The 17,788-nt window shown below is 44.5% G+C and overlaps 1 protein-coding gene across 3 annotated transcripts in view; it reads right to left on the bottom strand.

The window, feature by feature from the left end:
• Window positions 1–494: 494 nt before the first annotated feature.
• Window positions 495–17,788, bottom strand: part of pdlim7 (PDZ and LIM domain 7) — a 31,572-nt gene continuing 14,278 nt past the window's right edge. For 2 of the 3 annotated variants that reach the window (XM_041944654.1, XM_041944655.1), the window contains exons 4-11: window positions 16,297–16,324; window positions 15,170–15,372; window positions 5,529–5,581; window positions 5,017–5,260; window positions 4,334–4,514; window positions 3,995–4,115; window positions 1,948–2,063; window positions 495–1,623 (exon numbers count right to left, since the gene is read on the bottom strand). In XM_041944654.1, coding sequence (XP_041800588.1) covers window positions 1,537–1,623; window positions 1,948–2,063; window positions 3,995–4,115; window positions 4,334–4,514; window positions 5,017–5,260; window positions 5,529–5,581; window positions 15,170–15,372; window positions 16,297–16,324 — 1,033 coding nt within the window. In that variant the 3' untranslated portion in view covers window positions 495–1,536. Of the gene's footprint in view, window positions 1,624–1,947; window positions 2,064–3,994; window positions 4,116–4,333; window positions 4,515–5,016; window positions 5,261–5,528; window positions 5,582–12,621; window positions 12,639–15,169; window positions 15,373–16,296; window positions 16,325–17,788 lie in introns of all 3 variants that reach the window. The other variant, XM_041944657.1, reaches the window with a different exon arrangement.

Below are 17,788 nucleotides of genomic sequence, written 5' to 3'. Positions count from 1 at the left end.
ACTGGCTTTTTTGTTCTTTAATTCAAAAACACAAAAAATAAAAATGGTACCAAAATCTGCCCCCCAGCACCTCTAAATAACACATCATCTCCTGGGTGGTTTAATCTGTACGCAAGCAGAAATGTAAAAATTGACTTGATCAACTATTTCTTTTACTGTGTTTAACATGCACTCATGAACTGTCGGACAAAGTGGGGTCTGAAGAACACGTTCAGTTTGATGAATGATGGATGCAAAATGTACATTAGCTAGAACTATTTGTTAAACATGGCTAACATTTAACAGCTGGAGTAAATGACTTAAATGATTCAATGGATGCTGTAAAATCATTTTTAGCTCTTATTGCACTTCAACAAAGCATTAGAAAGTCTATGATCCTGTTGTTCGGGAGCAGGTGTTGGTAAGAGCAAAGACAGCTAAAACATCAGTCAAGAGAGATCTTACAGATGGGTTCACCGCAGAAACACTTCAGCCCAGTGATCAGTGCTAGCATGTGGCATCACTGATTAATTTTATTCGAAATGTCCAGCAGCTATAAAAACAACACTTACAGGCCCGTTCTGAAGCAATATAAATACATTTTAAACCACAGCTTGAAAGTACTCTAAGGAACAATCACACATCATTGGAACAGGGGACAAAATCACCCTTTGAGTTGTTTTTTCTTTCATTAAAATGTCCCATAAATGATTCTGTCAAAGCTTTGACAAATCCGCTCACCTTTGGAGTGCGGAACATTTTAAAACAATAACGGCACTTTCTCTGTCACCCACATCGGGAGCCGTTCAAAATTGGACCAATTACGTATTATTATATGACTCAAAATTACAGTTATTAACCGCAGTGCGCGCTGACTTGCCGTAGTGAAAAGTAAAGCAGTTAGTGCTTCGGTGGAGAGATGCAGGGGTCCAGTCACGCAGAAATGGAACACCCCCTTTTTCTGCTTGACTGGACCCCCATTACTTTAATAGGCACTGCAGGAAGAGTCGGCGAGTGGGTCCGGGTCCTGAATGGGGCCACCGCTTCTCTACACTTAGTGCAGGAGCAGTGGCAGATCATTACCGCAACATGTGAGATTATTAGAGGCTAAGTGACTCCTCCGACTCCGAAGATACTGGCTTGATCTAACTTCAGGCTGAACAAGGAGGAGATTAGCAGAGCCGCGAGAGTTTTTCACTAACAAGTATGATTAAATCTAGATGAGCTGCATTTTGACCGTCCAATCTGAAACTGGCTTTCAAGTCAACAAGTTAGGGATGGCATGAAATAATTCCTTGACTACTTCCAGTTATACAACACAGCATTCGGCATTACAGGCAGTAACATTTGAACTGTCCTAACAGCACAGTAAAGTAACAGTGCATGGCGCTAACATTAAGCCTGAAATATAGGAAACAAAGTCTGCAGGATAGGAAGAAGGCAGAGTTTTAACTAGGTGTGTGGTTGGAGAGATGCAGAGTGTGCTGGAGGGCGGAGTGCGGTAAAGAGGAGGGAAAGAGAGGAGCGCTCCTTCCTCTGAAGATGAGGCTCGCTCGCTCACACTGGAGCGAAGGCATGGCCTTTGCACAGGGGCTTATCCTTCTTCGAGTAGAACGTCTTCCCCTCCAGGTTGATTTGGCAGAGCTTTAAAGATGAAAGGAGAGAGACAGGCAGAGACAGACAGATTGGGGAAACCAGGGCAGAGTACATATCAGACCTCAACACTGCCAATGTGAATTTACACAGTTTTCTACTGGCCAGAGCCTGCACAGATTATTTACTTGACTGCATTTACTTTCAGTTTTCTTCACAGAGTGAAAAGGGAGATGGAGAGAGTGATTGACTGCAGGTGACAGGAGGGAGAAGCTCGAGGTCCAAAGACGGAGGCAGAATTTTTCAGGTGGCATTGTGAGAAGGGACGGGGCACAGAGAGCCCCGCAGGGAGCCATATCAATCAAAATGACTTACAGCGCAGACGAAGCACGTATCGTGCCAGCTGTAGCCCAAGGCCTCCAGAAACCGATCCCCGGCATCAATCTTAAAGTCACAGCCATGGCATTTGGTGCCAAACATCTTCTCATAGTCTGCAGAGAGAAAGGCGATGGGAGGAGTGGTGGTGAGCAGCAGGGATACGCGAGATAACCATCAGAATAACAGAAAATAAATTCAAAAGAGCTTCTATCATCCTCCACATCAGGTCAAGCATCCTCCGTGGCCTCCACAATTACCCTAGGTAAACATCACTTAACCTTTATAGGATGTTCTGGAGCACAGAGTGTGAAATAGGTTTCCACCTCTTTCATCTTTTTAAGAACTGGGAGCTTTTCCTCTTGAAGAGGGGTAATCACACACAGACACACACACAGACACACACACACACACACACACACACACACACACACACAAACACACTTAAGGATGTGAATGATGCCAATGAAGATGGATAAAGCTGTTTTGAAGCTCCTCTCCTCATTGGGCATTTGATACTTTGCTGTTTGCATTATTTTGTCCACCCACTGTACATTAGTGCCTTTCCAGAGTGCGAGGGAGGGATTAGGATGAGGGGAAATTGCTCCAGATACTTAACTGGATTTGCCAGTCTCTTTCATCACAGGGACTCTGGGGAAAGTGTCAGGTTATAATGCCGCTTCTCAAGAGCGAGTGGGTGAGAGCTGCACAATCCCTGAAAGATGCTGAGGCAGCACAATGTTTATCAGAGCTAAAGGCATTATTCAGAGTATGAGTACCCAGGTTCTGGCTTCGCCTCTGATAAAGCAGCGATCCACGTCAGAGCCCCAGCGGTGAGAGAGAAACACGGCGCCCAGCTAAATCATTTGCGGCATAATAGAAGAGCACACACCATTCATAAAATCCAATAGAGAATTGTATGAAGTAAACTGGAGCTAAATAGATTACAGCAGATGAAAACATCACACTTTATGATTGACTGTGGTGCGCGGCGGGAGATTCATGGTGTCGGCCCGTGCCAAACCTCACAGCAATAACAACAATGGGATGTTGTACAAATAGCTTGATCAAAACATATGGAAATAATTCGAGCAAAACTGGAGGGGGGGGGCGCTGGGAGACATTTATTCTTTTTCCCCCCCCCCCAAAAGAAACACCTTTATCGTGAAATGCGCTCGGCAAGACCTCTGCGTTTGTCTGCTTTTGCAGCGCAGCTTCTCTTCTGATCCCTGAACCGCACGGCGCTCAGCTACGACATCCATTTAAAGTAAGAAGATTTGACATCGAGGCTCCATCATGATGTCAGCGCCCCCTCTGTTCATGGGGCCAGGCGCAGATTTAGGATAAACGTGAAAGGCTTGATCCGTGCGTAAAGTTACAGGGGGTCTTACGCGGGTTGAGATGTTCTCAGCTGACACTGGAACTAATCAATCTGCGCACTCGCTGAGGATTTTCAGCACGCTTCCTGTCCTGCCACTGTTTCATATTTTCAGCTGTGGCATTATCTTTAAATACCGCCCGCCTTTACTTCAGGTTCAGAGTCACATTTTCTATTAAAACTGGGGGTTTCTGTGGATGTCTCCGTCTGTTCAGCCGCGGCGGATACTGCTGCCGTTCAAATGAGGTTTCTTTTTGTTTCCTGCTGAGGATTTTTCACCATGGAGATGCCTTCATCTCTTTTATGAGGCCTCAATAATGTGAGGCTGCAGAAGCTGTATTATTAAGTATGAATGAGAAAAAGGCAGCGGTGGAGTGAAAGGACAGTCAGACTAAACATTCAGAGAGGTTGTTTAGCAACATTAACCACTGTTACAATATCCTGATGTCTTTACATCATTATTATTATTACTCACAGTTACTGTTCTCCACCAGACACATGTGATGGGAGCTTTTGACAGTGTGTTGTAATCTAATGAATCAAATGAGTTCGTATTAACGTTTTACACAGAGTCTCAACTTTTTTAGAATTAGACTCATAAAAGGAAAGAAGATGGTTCTGTTTAGAAGTTCAGGAGCACAATACTTGCTGACTGCGACAGCTTTTCACCTTTCTCGCAGTAGGGTTCCCCCTCCTCCATGTAAAAGGCTTGGTTCCTGATGGGAGTCTTGCAGGCGGCACACTTGAAACACTGAACATGGTAGGTCATCTTCAGGGCATGCATGATTTCCTGATAAAAGGGAGAAAAGGGCAGTAAATTTTTGATTTTCAGCTTAGCTGCTGTTGCTGAAGTGCGGGGGAGACTACGTCTACATGTTCTTGTACGGAGAAATCACAGAATACCAACTTTCAAACAGCAGCGTTAAAATGTCTCTCCTGGTTAACAAGCCCTTCCATGTTGTCTGGTGTGTGTTTTGATTTTGCCTCACACAGCAGAGCAGCTCTCACCCCTGTGATCTTCTTTTTGCACTTGGCGCAGTTTGGAGCGTATCGGTTATCGTGGCACTTGGTACAGTAGACAGACCCTCTCTCCTCGAAGAAGCCCCCCTCATCCAGGACCGCCTTGCACTGTGAACACGTAAACTCCTCCGGGTGCCAAGAACGTCCCAGCGCCACCAGGTACCGACCCCTGGAAAACACACACACACACAAACACACACACACACACACACACACGCTTTAACAGCACATCAGAGGCATTATTTAAATCTGCTACACAATTTTCCACTTAAACAGGGAAAACAAGGCCAGCTGCAATAGAAGAGTCAGCTCCCTTTGTGAATCCACAGACATGCTTTGAGTTCTACTGAGAACTTTCACCTTCACTTGTTGAAAAACAGCTCGCAGGAGTAACCAGAATAAGAACTCCGGTTTCTCTATTATCTGTGAAGTGTGTGAAATGAGATTTAAATTATTTCAAAGTCAGCATAACGCTTGTCTCGACTGAAAACAGGGTGTCTCCAAACTGTGTTAATTATGCTGACTGCAGACACCCGGTCTGTCATCATCTATATTAACTTAAACGATGCGTCACTTCTCTAACGGCACTCTGAAAGGTGCAAAAATTGAGAGCATGTTATGCTGGCAAAATGACTCAAACTGTCACCACTGGTGTGGCGGTGCCGTCTCACCTTATGATTTTGTTGCAGGCGCCGCATACCGGGGTCCTGCCGCTGTCCTCGGGTGCCTGCTGCGCTGCCTGCAGGATGGAGCTGCGGTTCTGCATAGGCGTGGGCTGGGCCGGCTGCTGGTGCTGGGTCACGACGGTGCTGGTCTTGTCCGGGCGAAAGCGGTCAGCGAAATTAGGGTCGGTGACCCACGGCGGTCGACTGGAAGGACCCGAACTGCCGGCCGCAGCAGCTGCGGTCTTGGAGCCTGGGCCAGAAAGAAAAAAGCAGGGTGATTTGTTTTGGAATTAAGCACTTAGACAAACTTGTCTGTGACTTTGAACAATTTCGCAACAGGAAGGGGAGCACTTTTATGTAATATACAGACTCCCAGCAGATGTGTGCCGTGACAGTTTTGTGTGTCACGTTGCTGCTGCTGATGCTAATGCATTGACACTTAATAAGAATCTATTAGCACAACCTCTACTGGATGCTGCCGGGGTTCTTTTTACGCATCAGCGGGAGCAGAAACTCACCATCTGGTTTATCTGCTGCCTGGGCCTTGGCAGGTGAGGGAGTTGGCTCAAGGCTGTGGGGAGACAATGACTAATTAGAAAAGGTACACACACACAGACCTCTCAGTAACCATGGTTACTACTCAATGAACGTCATGTTTGGATATCAGCAACCGTGGCTGTCTCATTACATCGTGCCACAGATCAGCCTCTGTGCGAGCGATCATAAGCGTCATCATCATTAATATTAATCGGTATCAACAGGCAGCGTGGATTTCTCACCTGTTGTGGAAAGACGAGCTGCTTTAGTGTCGCAGATTCAGGTGAGTATTAAAGAAAATGCACTGTCACAGAATTTGAATTGATTTGTTGGCCATTTAGCGTGATCGCGCAAGCCTTTGTGAGACAAAATCAATCATGTAATTCAAATGATCAATGCTGAACAACAGACGCCACGCCGCGCACTCGGTGCAGATGTTTTAGCTCCGCATCCAAATGATTCAAAAGCCCCCGACGGCTCTAATGAGAGCAATAAGAGACCCGAACACCTCGGATTGACGGACGTCACTCACAGGCAAAGTTAGAGAAAGTCGACGCGCGTTATGCTGTCAGATTTGGATGCAGGGGAGTTCTGCTTCAAGCCTGCATGTGCAGAAGTGTTGAAATAAAGAGTTGTTTCTACATTTCAAAGTTCTGTTACCCGCAGCAAGCGTCACTATATTCAGAAAATCTTCAAACCATGACTGAGACGGAAAAACAACTTCTGAGCCAAGACAGTGAGCTCTGGAGACGTCTTATCTTGGGAAAAAATATAACACCGCCTTAGGCATCTATCGTGTTTACATCATCAACTGTGGCATCTACGATACACTAATGAAAGATGATGAAATCATTTCTCATTTGCAAAGAAAAAGAGGCAAATGTGAAATGAATTACCCTGCAACAGCCTTGTTCTATGGCATCGCCTGTATCAGGTTAAGTCTGCCTATCAATTATACTCCTTATGTAGCCAAACAAGTAAACACAAGAAGTTACAGAGGCAGGAGAAGTTAGAGACTCACAGCTGGGAGCTATCAGGCAAGACGAAAAAGAAAAACAGTCTATTTTTCAGCGCACTCTGAATAAGAAAGGACATTAAATCCCCTTGCAACAGCGAGAAGATGGCTTGCAGGGCTGGTGACAGAGAGGAAGTTAAATCTTTCTAAATTAAAGAAAGGTAAGACCCCCTCCCCCCCTCCCTCCTTGTACTGGGAGATTTTTTGGAAAGAAATCACAGCAAAGCAGAGTGAAAGAAAGAGAGGAGGCTGGGTGAGAGGATCTCTGACAGCAGGGTCAAACAAGGGACAGAACAAACCTCTTTCAGCCTGTTTGACATACAGACCCTGGGTCAGCTGCCCTCCACCCCACACACTAGCCTTCTGGGACCCCACCTAACAACTCACAAAAAAAAAAAAAAACATCCTGGTAAACAACAGCGGCCTCGGCTACACTCCCCTGCCGCGCTGCCCTACATGACAATAGGCCAGAGGCAGCGGCTCCTCACACACCTCTGAGGGGTTTGTCTGGCTGCTCCTCACGCTGCTGAAGGTTGTGGGTGCAAATTGCTGTACATCCTCTACAGCGGTTCATTCCCACCTAGAGCAGCCTGGATCATGTTTTCTTGACATTTTCACTGCTTTCAACATCCTCCTCCCCCACCTGCTCAGTGAGAGGCTCAGTGTGATGCAGCTGCATCACAGCCTGTGCAGACAGGAGGGGTTTTTTGCTTTGTTTTTTTTCTCCCTTTGACTTAGAGTTTTGGACATGCTGCAGAGCAGCACCCCATGGAACATTTCCTTGACATTTCCTGTTTACTCTTTACACCTCAGATTTTCACCTGTTTTTTTTTTTGTTGTTGTTGCTGTTCTGGCTTCCTCTCCTGTGGGATGCATCGACCTGAGCGAAGGGGAAAGTACAGGAGTCTGCTGGCAGCTCGACATCCGGCAGAGAAAGGAGCGGATTTTGATTTTACACTGAGCAAGAAGCCGCTGACGTATGTCACCCTCCACAGCGTGCAGGTAACAGTGCCGCAGCTCTGCAAGAGCCTGAATGTGACACGTGACAAAATGTGAAATAATGGTGGCACGCCTCTGAGAGGGCAGAGAGGCACGGCCTTCTTTTAATGTATGCAGCCAGCTCTTTCTGTCACCATCTAATATCAAGAAATCTAAACTTTGCAATGAATGTATAGGTTGTTTCTTTTTGTTACACGTTCCAAGTGTCATTTTGTCACTTTTCATATCGACCACTCCACATTCTTTGTTTGCCACTATCCTGTTAATGTTATCTGCTGACATTTCTCCACATGGTTTGGATGGTTGACCTTAAGTGTTTTAACACTTGTTGGCACGCACTCGATTTTAGCCAGCTTGGTCTGGTTTAGTTACTTTTCATAGTTACTTCTTTAGTAACTGTAGCTGGTAGATGAATGGTGATTGGTAGAATTAGCAATGATAAAAGCAAACAGTAGCCTCACCTTAATTTCCATTCCCAGCTTTCTGTATGTGAAGAAAAAAATTAAAAAACACCCATTTCCCTTTCAAATGTAGCTTACTAATTTCTATCTAAAATTAATTATTATTTCAAACATAAGGCAGAGCTTTTCTCATTCACGTTTCACAAACTATTAGCTAACATCACCTTGTAACGAGCAACCGTCCCACATTTTTCTCCTGGCCACCTTAAGGCAAAAGCACATTTGTTCCATATTCATGATTTTTGAATAATCTCCGTTTGTCTGATTCTCTAAAAGTTTGCTTTTTACAATCCTGACTGCAAAAAAGTTTGGATGCTGCATAAAACATAAATAAAAACAGAATGCATTGTGTTTATATTGTTCTTTCAAACAGGACTAACAAGTTCTCTCATTCATTTTATTTATGCTTGACACAGCTTCCTAGCTCTTTTAGAATCATGGTTGTATACAGCTAAATAAAGGTGACACATGGTGTCTAAGCATCAAAACAGCAGTCTTGTGTGAACTTGCTATTAGATTTGTTTCCTCTCAAATAATGGCCCTGTACTGCAGCAATTACTCAGCTTAACTCTAAATATGAGAGTGTTTTTATTGCTCTTGGATATTTTTATTTCAGGCAGGTGAAACTGACTACAGCTCCTTACTGTCCACCCCTGCACTTCACGGCTGTCTATAGCTTCATCTGTGCATGCCCATTTGTTGTTTTTATGCCTGGCTGCACAACAATCTTTGAGAAAGCCCCACATTAATTCAGGACTGCATAAATACAGAAGAAAGCCCCGCTTCTACACAATCATTTTTGTTCAGCACCCCAGGAAAGTAAAGAAACTGGTGTCACTCAGCTCAAGACAGACACGCAAGAGAAATAAGTTTTGTCCTTTTAAGCTTGAATACAACAAATAAACAAGAAGAAAAGAAACACAGAAGAAAGGACAGAGAAGCAAGAGTTGCTTTTTTCAGAGGTTTTATATTTTTTGATGACAGCAGAAAAAAACAAAAGTACAGATTTATCTTCCTTTTCTTTCTTAATGGTTGGAGACGCCTACGAGATGATGGGATCAGAAATGAACACTCTAAGAGGATGAGGAAGTCGATAAATGGAAACAGGCAGAGAGAGAGAGAGAGAGAGAGAGAGACAGACAGAGATCAAAAAGGAGGGTCTGAACTTCACAATCAAAAGAAGAGTAAGAACAGAAAGACGCTTCCCACTGCGGAGACCCCCTTTCCCACCTTCCCACCGGTTTACTCCAAGAAACGCAGTGTGAAATGGAAAACGGGCCTATAGACACAGTGGTCCACAGTGGTGTCAGCAATCATCAAGTCAAAAATTCAGAGGGAGATCTTACACTTAGGCTCAGTATGCAAGGTTCCACTTTGGGCTTTGTCATCTAGGCTATGTTTCTTCTATTTCTGGTTTGCTTTTCATTCTATCCCCAAACTTCCTTTTCACCTCATCTGTAAACCGAAAGGTGAATTTGTTAACTGCCATTGGACGGTCGGCTATCTTCGTCGTCTTTGTCACGTAGTCGTTGCGGTGTGGCTATCGCTAGCAGGCTCTGGCCGGGCTCTGCAATCCCATGGCGTCTAGGATGTCGCTCAGGATTTGATATTGAGGGCGCGAGCAGACCTGTCGTGGTGCCAATCCCTCAGACGGGCATAGCGGGGACTCTGAATCTCAGTGAGGAACTTTTCCCTGGCGGCAAGCAACACAGATATGAAACAGAGATAGGCAGGAAGGAAATAGATTGTAGGCGAGAGAATGCATTTGAGAGAGCAGGAGAGAGCAGAAAGTGGAGTAAAGTGCACAAAAAGGTAAAAGAGTAGTGCAGGTTAAACAGGAAAGGCAGAGTAATGCTATGATGAGGCTGGGGAGGCAAATATTAAAGTGAACTTAAAGAAACAGTTTGCCATTTTGGGAGAATATTCACTTTCTTGCCTAGAGTTAAATGATTGACTCTCATTTCTGTCTCTTAAATACGTAGCCATAGTCAGCAGATGGTTAGCTTAGCTTAGCACAGACTGGAAACAGAGGGAAACAGCTAGCCTGGCTCAGTCCAAAGATAACAAAACCTGTGTAAAAAAGCACCTCTAAAGTTTACTGTTAAAATGTTTATTTAATCATACACAAGCCAAAGTGTAAAAATAAGTCCCTGTGGTTTTAAAGGGGGGTTATGTGTTGTACTACATCTTGGCTGAACACAGTCGTTTCCCGGAATCTCTGCTGGACGTCTGGAAACCTCACGGCGATGACAAGACTCAAGTTAATGCGTGCAGCTGAGAAATGGTCACGTGCAGATGGAGATTTTGTTACCTTTGCTCAGGGCCAGGCTGTTTCTCATTTCCACTTTTTATGCTAAGCTAAGCTAACCAGCTGCTGGCCTATTAGCTGGAGTCCAGACATTAGAAGACATTATTGAGCTTTCCACTTCCCTTACAGCAAGACAGCGAAGAAGCTAATTTCCCCAATGCTCAACTATTCTTTCAAGGCAAAACTACGCCATGAGGCAGATTCTTGTCCTAAAAATTCAAACGCATGTCCAAAAATCACACCACACATGCCAGAGTTTACAGCAGCAAAACTCCAGCGACAGCATGTGAATCAAGGGAGATTTAAAAGTTGAGGTAATTCTTTAAAAAAACGGCCAAACTGAAGCTTCCACACACGGATGCACAAACACGAGCACTTGTGACTGAGGGGGTGCACATGTTCAAATGGGTGGCGCTCAAGTTTTTACCTGGACCTCTTCATGGTTTCATCATCTGGGTCCTGCACTGAGAGATCCAGGAGAGACACACATCAGCACGCCTCACTGACACACACGCACACAGCCACTGTTCTGACAGAGAAACCGTCAAACGGCGCATCACACGCCGACCCAAACATGCTAAGTAACAGAATACATTAGATTAAATGGTGCAGTCCCTGCATAGCCGCTGTTGTAATAAACAACACATGGCTGTGCAGTCGATCTGTCAGTACTCTACAGTCTTGATAAACTAGGTGTCACTGACGACAGCAGCCACCTGACAGTTGAAGCCCCTCTCAACAGCTGAAAAATGGACACCCCTGTTATCCACCTTTCCCATGTCACACACTCTGCTGTCAATCTCACTATGATCAGATCGCATCAGATCAACCGTTTAGTTACAGGCCTCCACCTTCACCTCGTCTTGAATACCAGGACAAGCCTCCCCTCCCAACCCATCAATCTCTGCTGTCTCACTCTACTGAGAATGCCAGGCCTGGTCCCCGACTTACTGAAGTCGGTGCCCGTGAGCTGGGCCAGGATGCGGAAGGAGCGGGACTGGGTGGTGCCGGTGCGGGGCTGCCAGTCCTCAGTGTCCTGGATCAGCCTCTTCTTGCTGCGGTCGTTGGGGATAAAACAGGGCAGGTTCTCCACCCTGAGGCCGTGCCTGAACACACGCAGCAGCAGCAGCAGCACACGGCAGGCGCAGGTTAACACAACCCCACCCAGGGAGTACTCACTCACACCAAGCCAACTAATCAAGTGACCTTGAAAAAAGGGCATCCTGAGCAGATCATGCAATACTTAAAGCTCAGCATCACGGTCACGCGGTAAGTGAGCTAATGGACACCCATTACTTAGATTCCTCATGGGTACACTGTAAACGCTCATAAATGGACATCATCACATTAGAGATTATATTTATAACTGTCATTAGAGGAAAGCTGTCAGACTATAGTACCTGGAAACATTTTACCACATATTAAAGCTTTTAATTTGATAAACAACTCAAGAAGCAGCACAAAATATGCTTTTCATTTCAAGCATGTCGTTTCAACACGGTCAACTGCTGCATGCACTGATCAAAAAGCAAGAAGAGGATGAAAGATGAATGTTAAGTCATCAATTAGGATCTTTGTTTGATGCATCTCTGTTCTGTAAACCCAATCTTTGATTCAACCAAGAGCATCTGCTTGTCTCCTGTCATATCCAGTTGGCCATATTAACTGAGTAAGCTGACAAACCAGCCTGCATGCAGCTGCCCCTTACTTGGACTGTTGGTATATATCATCAAAGAAAGTAGCTTCAGCCCTGCAGAACAGACCAAAGATCAAATGAAGACAAATGTATGACGTTAACAAAAGAAAGACAGAAGACAGAGGAGAAGTCAATACATAGGAAGAGATTTCGATGAATAAAAAGCTTTTAGACATTACAGTGCTTCTAATTTTGTCCTAATTGTAGCATTAAATGGTCCAATGTAAAAAATGAGAAGGAAAAAGGTTCAGTTTAACTGGTGAATTCTTAGCACATAGTTGCATGGATTGTAATAGAACAGTGGTTCCCAACTGGAGGATAGGAGCTCCTACAAGATAAACCTGAATGAATGACCCTTATGGTTTTAGACTTTGCTCTAATCTAATCTATTCGTAAACAATCGGATCATTTTAAGATAAGTTATTCAAATATACAAAAATCTGCACACGCTGGCTTGTTTTCAGAGCTCACAAGACACAAAGGTTGGGAAACAGTGCAATAAGAGATGAGAAATATTGAGTGTGAACGACGATTTAAAACAACAAGCAAATGTGATTTTGAACTGGACTGTGAATTAAAAAAGAAATGTACTAACTTGTCAGGATTTCCAATCTGCAGCGTTCAAAGACAAGAGGAAAACAGAAAATGAGAGAAACGGGTCAGAGTCCAGCTTTTGGGTTAAACTGAAGGAAAACCAGAATATGTCAATATATGACAGAGGTAGAAGACCAAAAATACTGCAGGATGCAGAAAACATGCAAAACAAGTGGCACGAGGCATGCTGTTACTGTCAACAGGCTCCGTGAGAGAAAGATGGCACTGTTTGTCTGTCAAATCATCTATTGTTACCCTGACCCAAAATGACTCAGTCAATTTGGCACAAATCCTTCGCCCAACGCTCCTCTCATCTGTGCACAAATGCTTTTAGAGTTATGCAAATGGCTGGAGCATTTGGCAAAAAAACAAACCCCAAAAAACGCTGCCTAATTCAGCAGCACAGTGAGTCTAATTTTTCTTGTGCTCTGATATCCTGTAAACAACGATAAATGCCACAGCAGTGACGCATCATGATGTCAGAGTGAGCTCTGATCACACAAAACCTGTTTCTTTACGGCGGGCCCAGACGCATCAGACATATGCTGTTTGCACCCAACTGTTTGCTGTCTGGAGAAATCCAACATTGTCTTCATCAAAAGCCGACTGACCGTTATAATTAGGCTCTAGTCTTCTCAAAGATGGCCGGAGGAATGTGTCTCGGCCATCTGCAGAGAAACTTTACAACCTCGTGGGCCCTCTCTAGAGTAAGCGAGCAAGGCTGCTTAAATAATCCAGTACCAGGGCAGTAAAAGCTTTGTGAGAACGCAGCACAATTTATGAGCGAGGCTAAAAACAGCAACAGACCGCATCTCACCAATGGCTGCAGTCAGGCCACTGCCATGACCCAAATTACAGGAACCGGACTGGCCTATCCTTGAAGCCCAGTTCATGCCATACTGCCACTTTCAGGATCGTTTAAAAAAGCTTTTTGATCCATTTCCTGGAATCCTTGTCGAATCTGAAAACTGAAAAGACTTTTATTGTATGTACTTAGCAGTACCATTAACTTGATTTTAATACACGGCTGAGATGATCAGCTTTGAAACCAGGTTTTTTTTTTCTTTTTCAATAATTTACAACCTTTGGTTTTGTTGTTTCGCCCCCTGGTCTTCTCCTACGCACCTGGCCATCTATAGGTGTGCAAAAGTTTTACTCCTTCAATAATTTACAACCAAAAGCCCGGAAGCCGGGCTGAACGAAGTTTTGGAGGCGAGGCTAAAGATTCACTTTCCAACGCGACAGATAAAACTTTCATTCGAGGGTCGACATACGAGGAAGGCTCCACCTTAGAGCTGGCGAGACCTCATTTTAACTTTCGACCCATAAAGTTTATTTCACTCATAAATTTTTGAAAGAGTAAAAAGATGCACCATGATCAAGACTTTCCATCACTGCTCCTCTGATGTGACAGTTAGCTGGCTGTATGGCCATGGATTTTCTACAGCGCGGCAAATGCGGAGAGATCCGTGGAAGTTTGGGGTGACGTTACCACAAACTTAAATCATTTTGAAGGAAAACACAAACAGAGAGATGTAATCAAATGCATTACTGGAGGTATGACTTGACTGAACTTTTGCAAAGTGACAAAGCGAGTGCAGTGACAAACGACTGCGTTGAAAAGCTGAGAAACACTATTAAGTATTTTCGTGGTCTTTAAAATCCTTTCTGCAATTTCTTTCCAGCATACTACAAACAGGAGATGGAACATACGAGTAATTATCGCAGTCAGTCAATAACCCATCTGTTGAAATAGCAAATCACTTCTAAAGAGCTGGACCGTTTCAGAACAAATGATTCATTCCTCAAGGCCTGCACGATAGATTGTCTGTGATGCATTTTTACTACACTTTTCAGTGTTTCTCTGAGCAAAAGGAGAAAAATCCCTATATGCAAAAATAAGTCAGAGCTTCTTCAGTGGCCAAAAAAACAAAACACAAGCAGAGAAAAAACAAAGCAGTTTTCGCAGGGCCATAAAACTGTGACTGATCAGTGACACATCCGTCACTAATCTCTGTAAAGCTGTTTTTGTCATCCGATAAATTGCAGCGTAGAGGTTTTTCAGATGGAGGAAGCCAGCTTGAATCGTCAGCTAATACAACCTGCTATGCAAACAAAGTGCTTGCTATCATCTGTATGATAAAGTCATTGCGGTCTGTTTTGACAAGAGGCTGACAACCTCCTCCTTTTTTCCCCTAAATTATCCTGTGGCCAGAGTCTCTCGTGACACCATCTCTAATGGCAGCTTACCGCTGCTGGTGTGCTTAGCGATAGCATACGATTGCACAAAAGACACCATATGCTTGCCATCTTGTTTCTTAAACGATTGGCAGACAGCAGAGTGATTAAGTTGATCTCAGCAGTGAGTCAGCATACATTTGTTATCTTTATCTCAATCTGCGACATAATGTTTGGCAATATACTAAATTCCTAACATAATGAAGGGAGTCATTTTCAAACCAGAATAATGAGACGTCAGAAAAGTACCATTAAAACCACATGAGTCACATTGTGGTTCCAAAGGTAATGGTGTTTATTTATCCACCTACCCATTCTGCGGCTGTGGCTGCTGCATGCTGGCACGGCCCTGTGAGCGCGGAGTGTTAAGTTTAGGCGAGTAGGCCACAGGTTTAATAGCAGGTCCTGAGCTGGCACTACCACCACCTGCCGTAAACGGCCTCGCCATCTTGTTAATTGTTGTGCTGGGGGCAAAGGAGTACTTTGGCTGAACAGAAGCCGCAGCAAGCGAGTCCTACGAGGGTGTGGGAGAGGGAGACAGTGCGGCACAGTGTGCACAACATGCAGTTAGACATCTTTGACACACAGTAAAAGTTGCTTCTGCTGTTGCACAATCCCAAGCTTTATGTTAAGAAAGCTTCCAGCGCGGCCCAATATGTTCTCATAGAAAACGATTCCTGCGGGCTGCAGGAGCGGCTCTGCCAGAGCCTCCCGGCTTTTCTCTGCTCACTGAAGAAGTGCTTAAGAAGTGTGAACACAGCCATTTTATTTGTGTTGGCAGTCTGCCACGGGCTGGCCGAAGTAATCTGCTACTGCTGGTATAATGAAAATGCTTAAAGTGAGAAAACTGTCATATTTGACTGACATGTCTCTCTAATGAGATTTCTCACTGAGCATTATGCACAGACTGCAAAAGAACACCTACTCAAATGGAACAGTGACTTTGAGAAAGTATCATGTTCCTGCTGCTTTACTAAAAACAGCGTGCAGCACAAAGCAGTTCATGACACCATTGTACTGTTCAAGCTGTAATCAGTTGGGCAAGTGCTGGAGCTCTCAAGGGTGTTTGACAGGGAAACTAAACGCATCAGTGTTACTCTGCTATCGGGGATTGTGCAACGCATCACAAAACGAACCACAGGAAAAATTCCAAAAGTAATATTCACAACACTCCATCCAGAAAACAGCTCATTTAGCGCCTCGCTGATGCTTTGCTAATGCACAGTGCACGGACTCTGTGTGAGCTTGACAGGTGACTCAGGTGAATCAGATGAATTTAAACACAAAGTGACAGAATGCAATGTTGAGGCCAATTGTAAGCAACAATTAAAGGAAGTTTCAAATTCAAATGCCACTGTAGTCCAGCAGCAGACCGTGCCAAAGCATCCAAGTGTTCGGGCAGAGGTGAGCTCAGTGTTTCAGACAATTACAGTCTTACCTTCTGGTCTCCACCCGCTTTGAAAGCTCTGCGAAAAGAAAAGACGGGGACAGCTATTAGTGTACACAATCAAATATACTGCACAAAGACTGAATAGCCGAAATCACACATAACATTGTAAAGAGCTCACACAGCATCCCCATTTATCAGCTACAGTTAAGTTCTTTTTACAAGATTGTTGTAGTTACAGCCATGTTAAGCTAGGACAACAATCTACTATATGCTTAATTGTTTGAACAGGGAGGGGAAGGAATAAAAGAACAGAAAAGAGTGCACTCAGAACGTCCATTATAATTATCCAATGCATCATATTAAACTGCAGGAACACACAAACACACACACACAAGACAGAACAAAGAAGAAGCAAATTCTGCTGTTGGATCGAGGATGTTTACTACTGACAGTTTGGTTCTAACCTTTGTTTCCATATCTGAACATGTGGTTTAGATAATTGGGTAAAAGACTTGTTTGCTCATATTGCTTGTGTTTGCAATGCCCCATTGGCCTCCACTGTAAGGCTGTCTCAGGCGGACTCCCCTTACACCCAATATCTCAGCTAAGATCATCAGAGAGGATGCTACAAGCCACAGAGATGATGGGAGAGAGCCAGGTCTTAAAAATGCTGACGTTTTCTCTGTGGTGGCATTATAAGCACCAAAACCTCACCGCATTTCACATAGTCTTGGACCATCTGCGGAGTCACCCGCCCAGCTAAGAGTACTGCAAGTGCCACAGTGCTGTAGACTTCTAAACTCTTAATCCCAGGATTCACATCACTGCGACGCCTTTGCTGACTGGAGCAGCGCAGCAGACGCTTCATTAAAACTTCTTTACACGTTAAACATGGAGGCTTTACATTGCTGCTGGCTCCTTAAATGGCCAAACATATACCACCACCATCCGCTGACCAATGTCTGAATGCTACACAGAGATAAGGAATGAACCAGCTCTGCAGCCACCCTCATGGTTTCAGGCTGCAGCCACACACAAAGCAACGGACAGTGCGTCCCGTGACAGCGAGGAAAGAATAAGCGCTCGTGTTACTGCCTGCTCAACCACAGGCGGAGCGATGTTGAAGACAGGACGACGACAGGGCTGCACAGACACAGAGAGAGGAGCGAGGGGACGGTACACTGACATGTCTGTGCCTGTCACACTTCTGGGAAGGCCAGATCAGCGTGACAGTCATTGCGCTTCAGCTCGCCTTAACCCACAATTTGATGAGTCACACTTAAAAACAGGGATCTATAAGGAATGTGCGTGGCAGCCGCTGTCCACTATGTATTCTGGGAGACTTGAACGAAGAAATGTGGGAATGATTAAGTCACCTTTTCATGAAATGAGTTAGATTGCTTGGACCACTTTTGACCTGTGCTGAAACTGAATATCCACTCTCTGAGATCATTTCCTGCCTCATTTCATGGGTCACGTATTTTAGCTGATGCATGCTGGGCTTTCTGGCTGATGTCAGATAAACTCAGATGTTTTGCCA

This window comes from Chelmon rostratus, chromosome 9 (assembly GCF_017976325.1).
Source record: "Chelmon rostratus isolate fCheRos1 chromosome 9, fCheRos1.pri, whole genome shotgun sequence".
Taxonomy (NCBI): Eukaryota; Metazoa; Chordata; class Actinopteri; order Chaetodontiformes; family Chaetodontidae; genus Chelmon; species Chelmon rostratus.
This window is presented reverse-complemented; position numbering and strand designations above follow the sequence as displayed.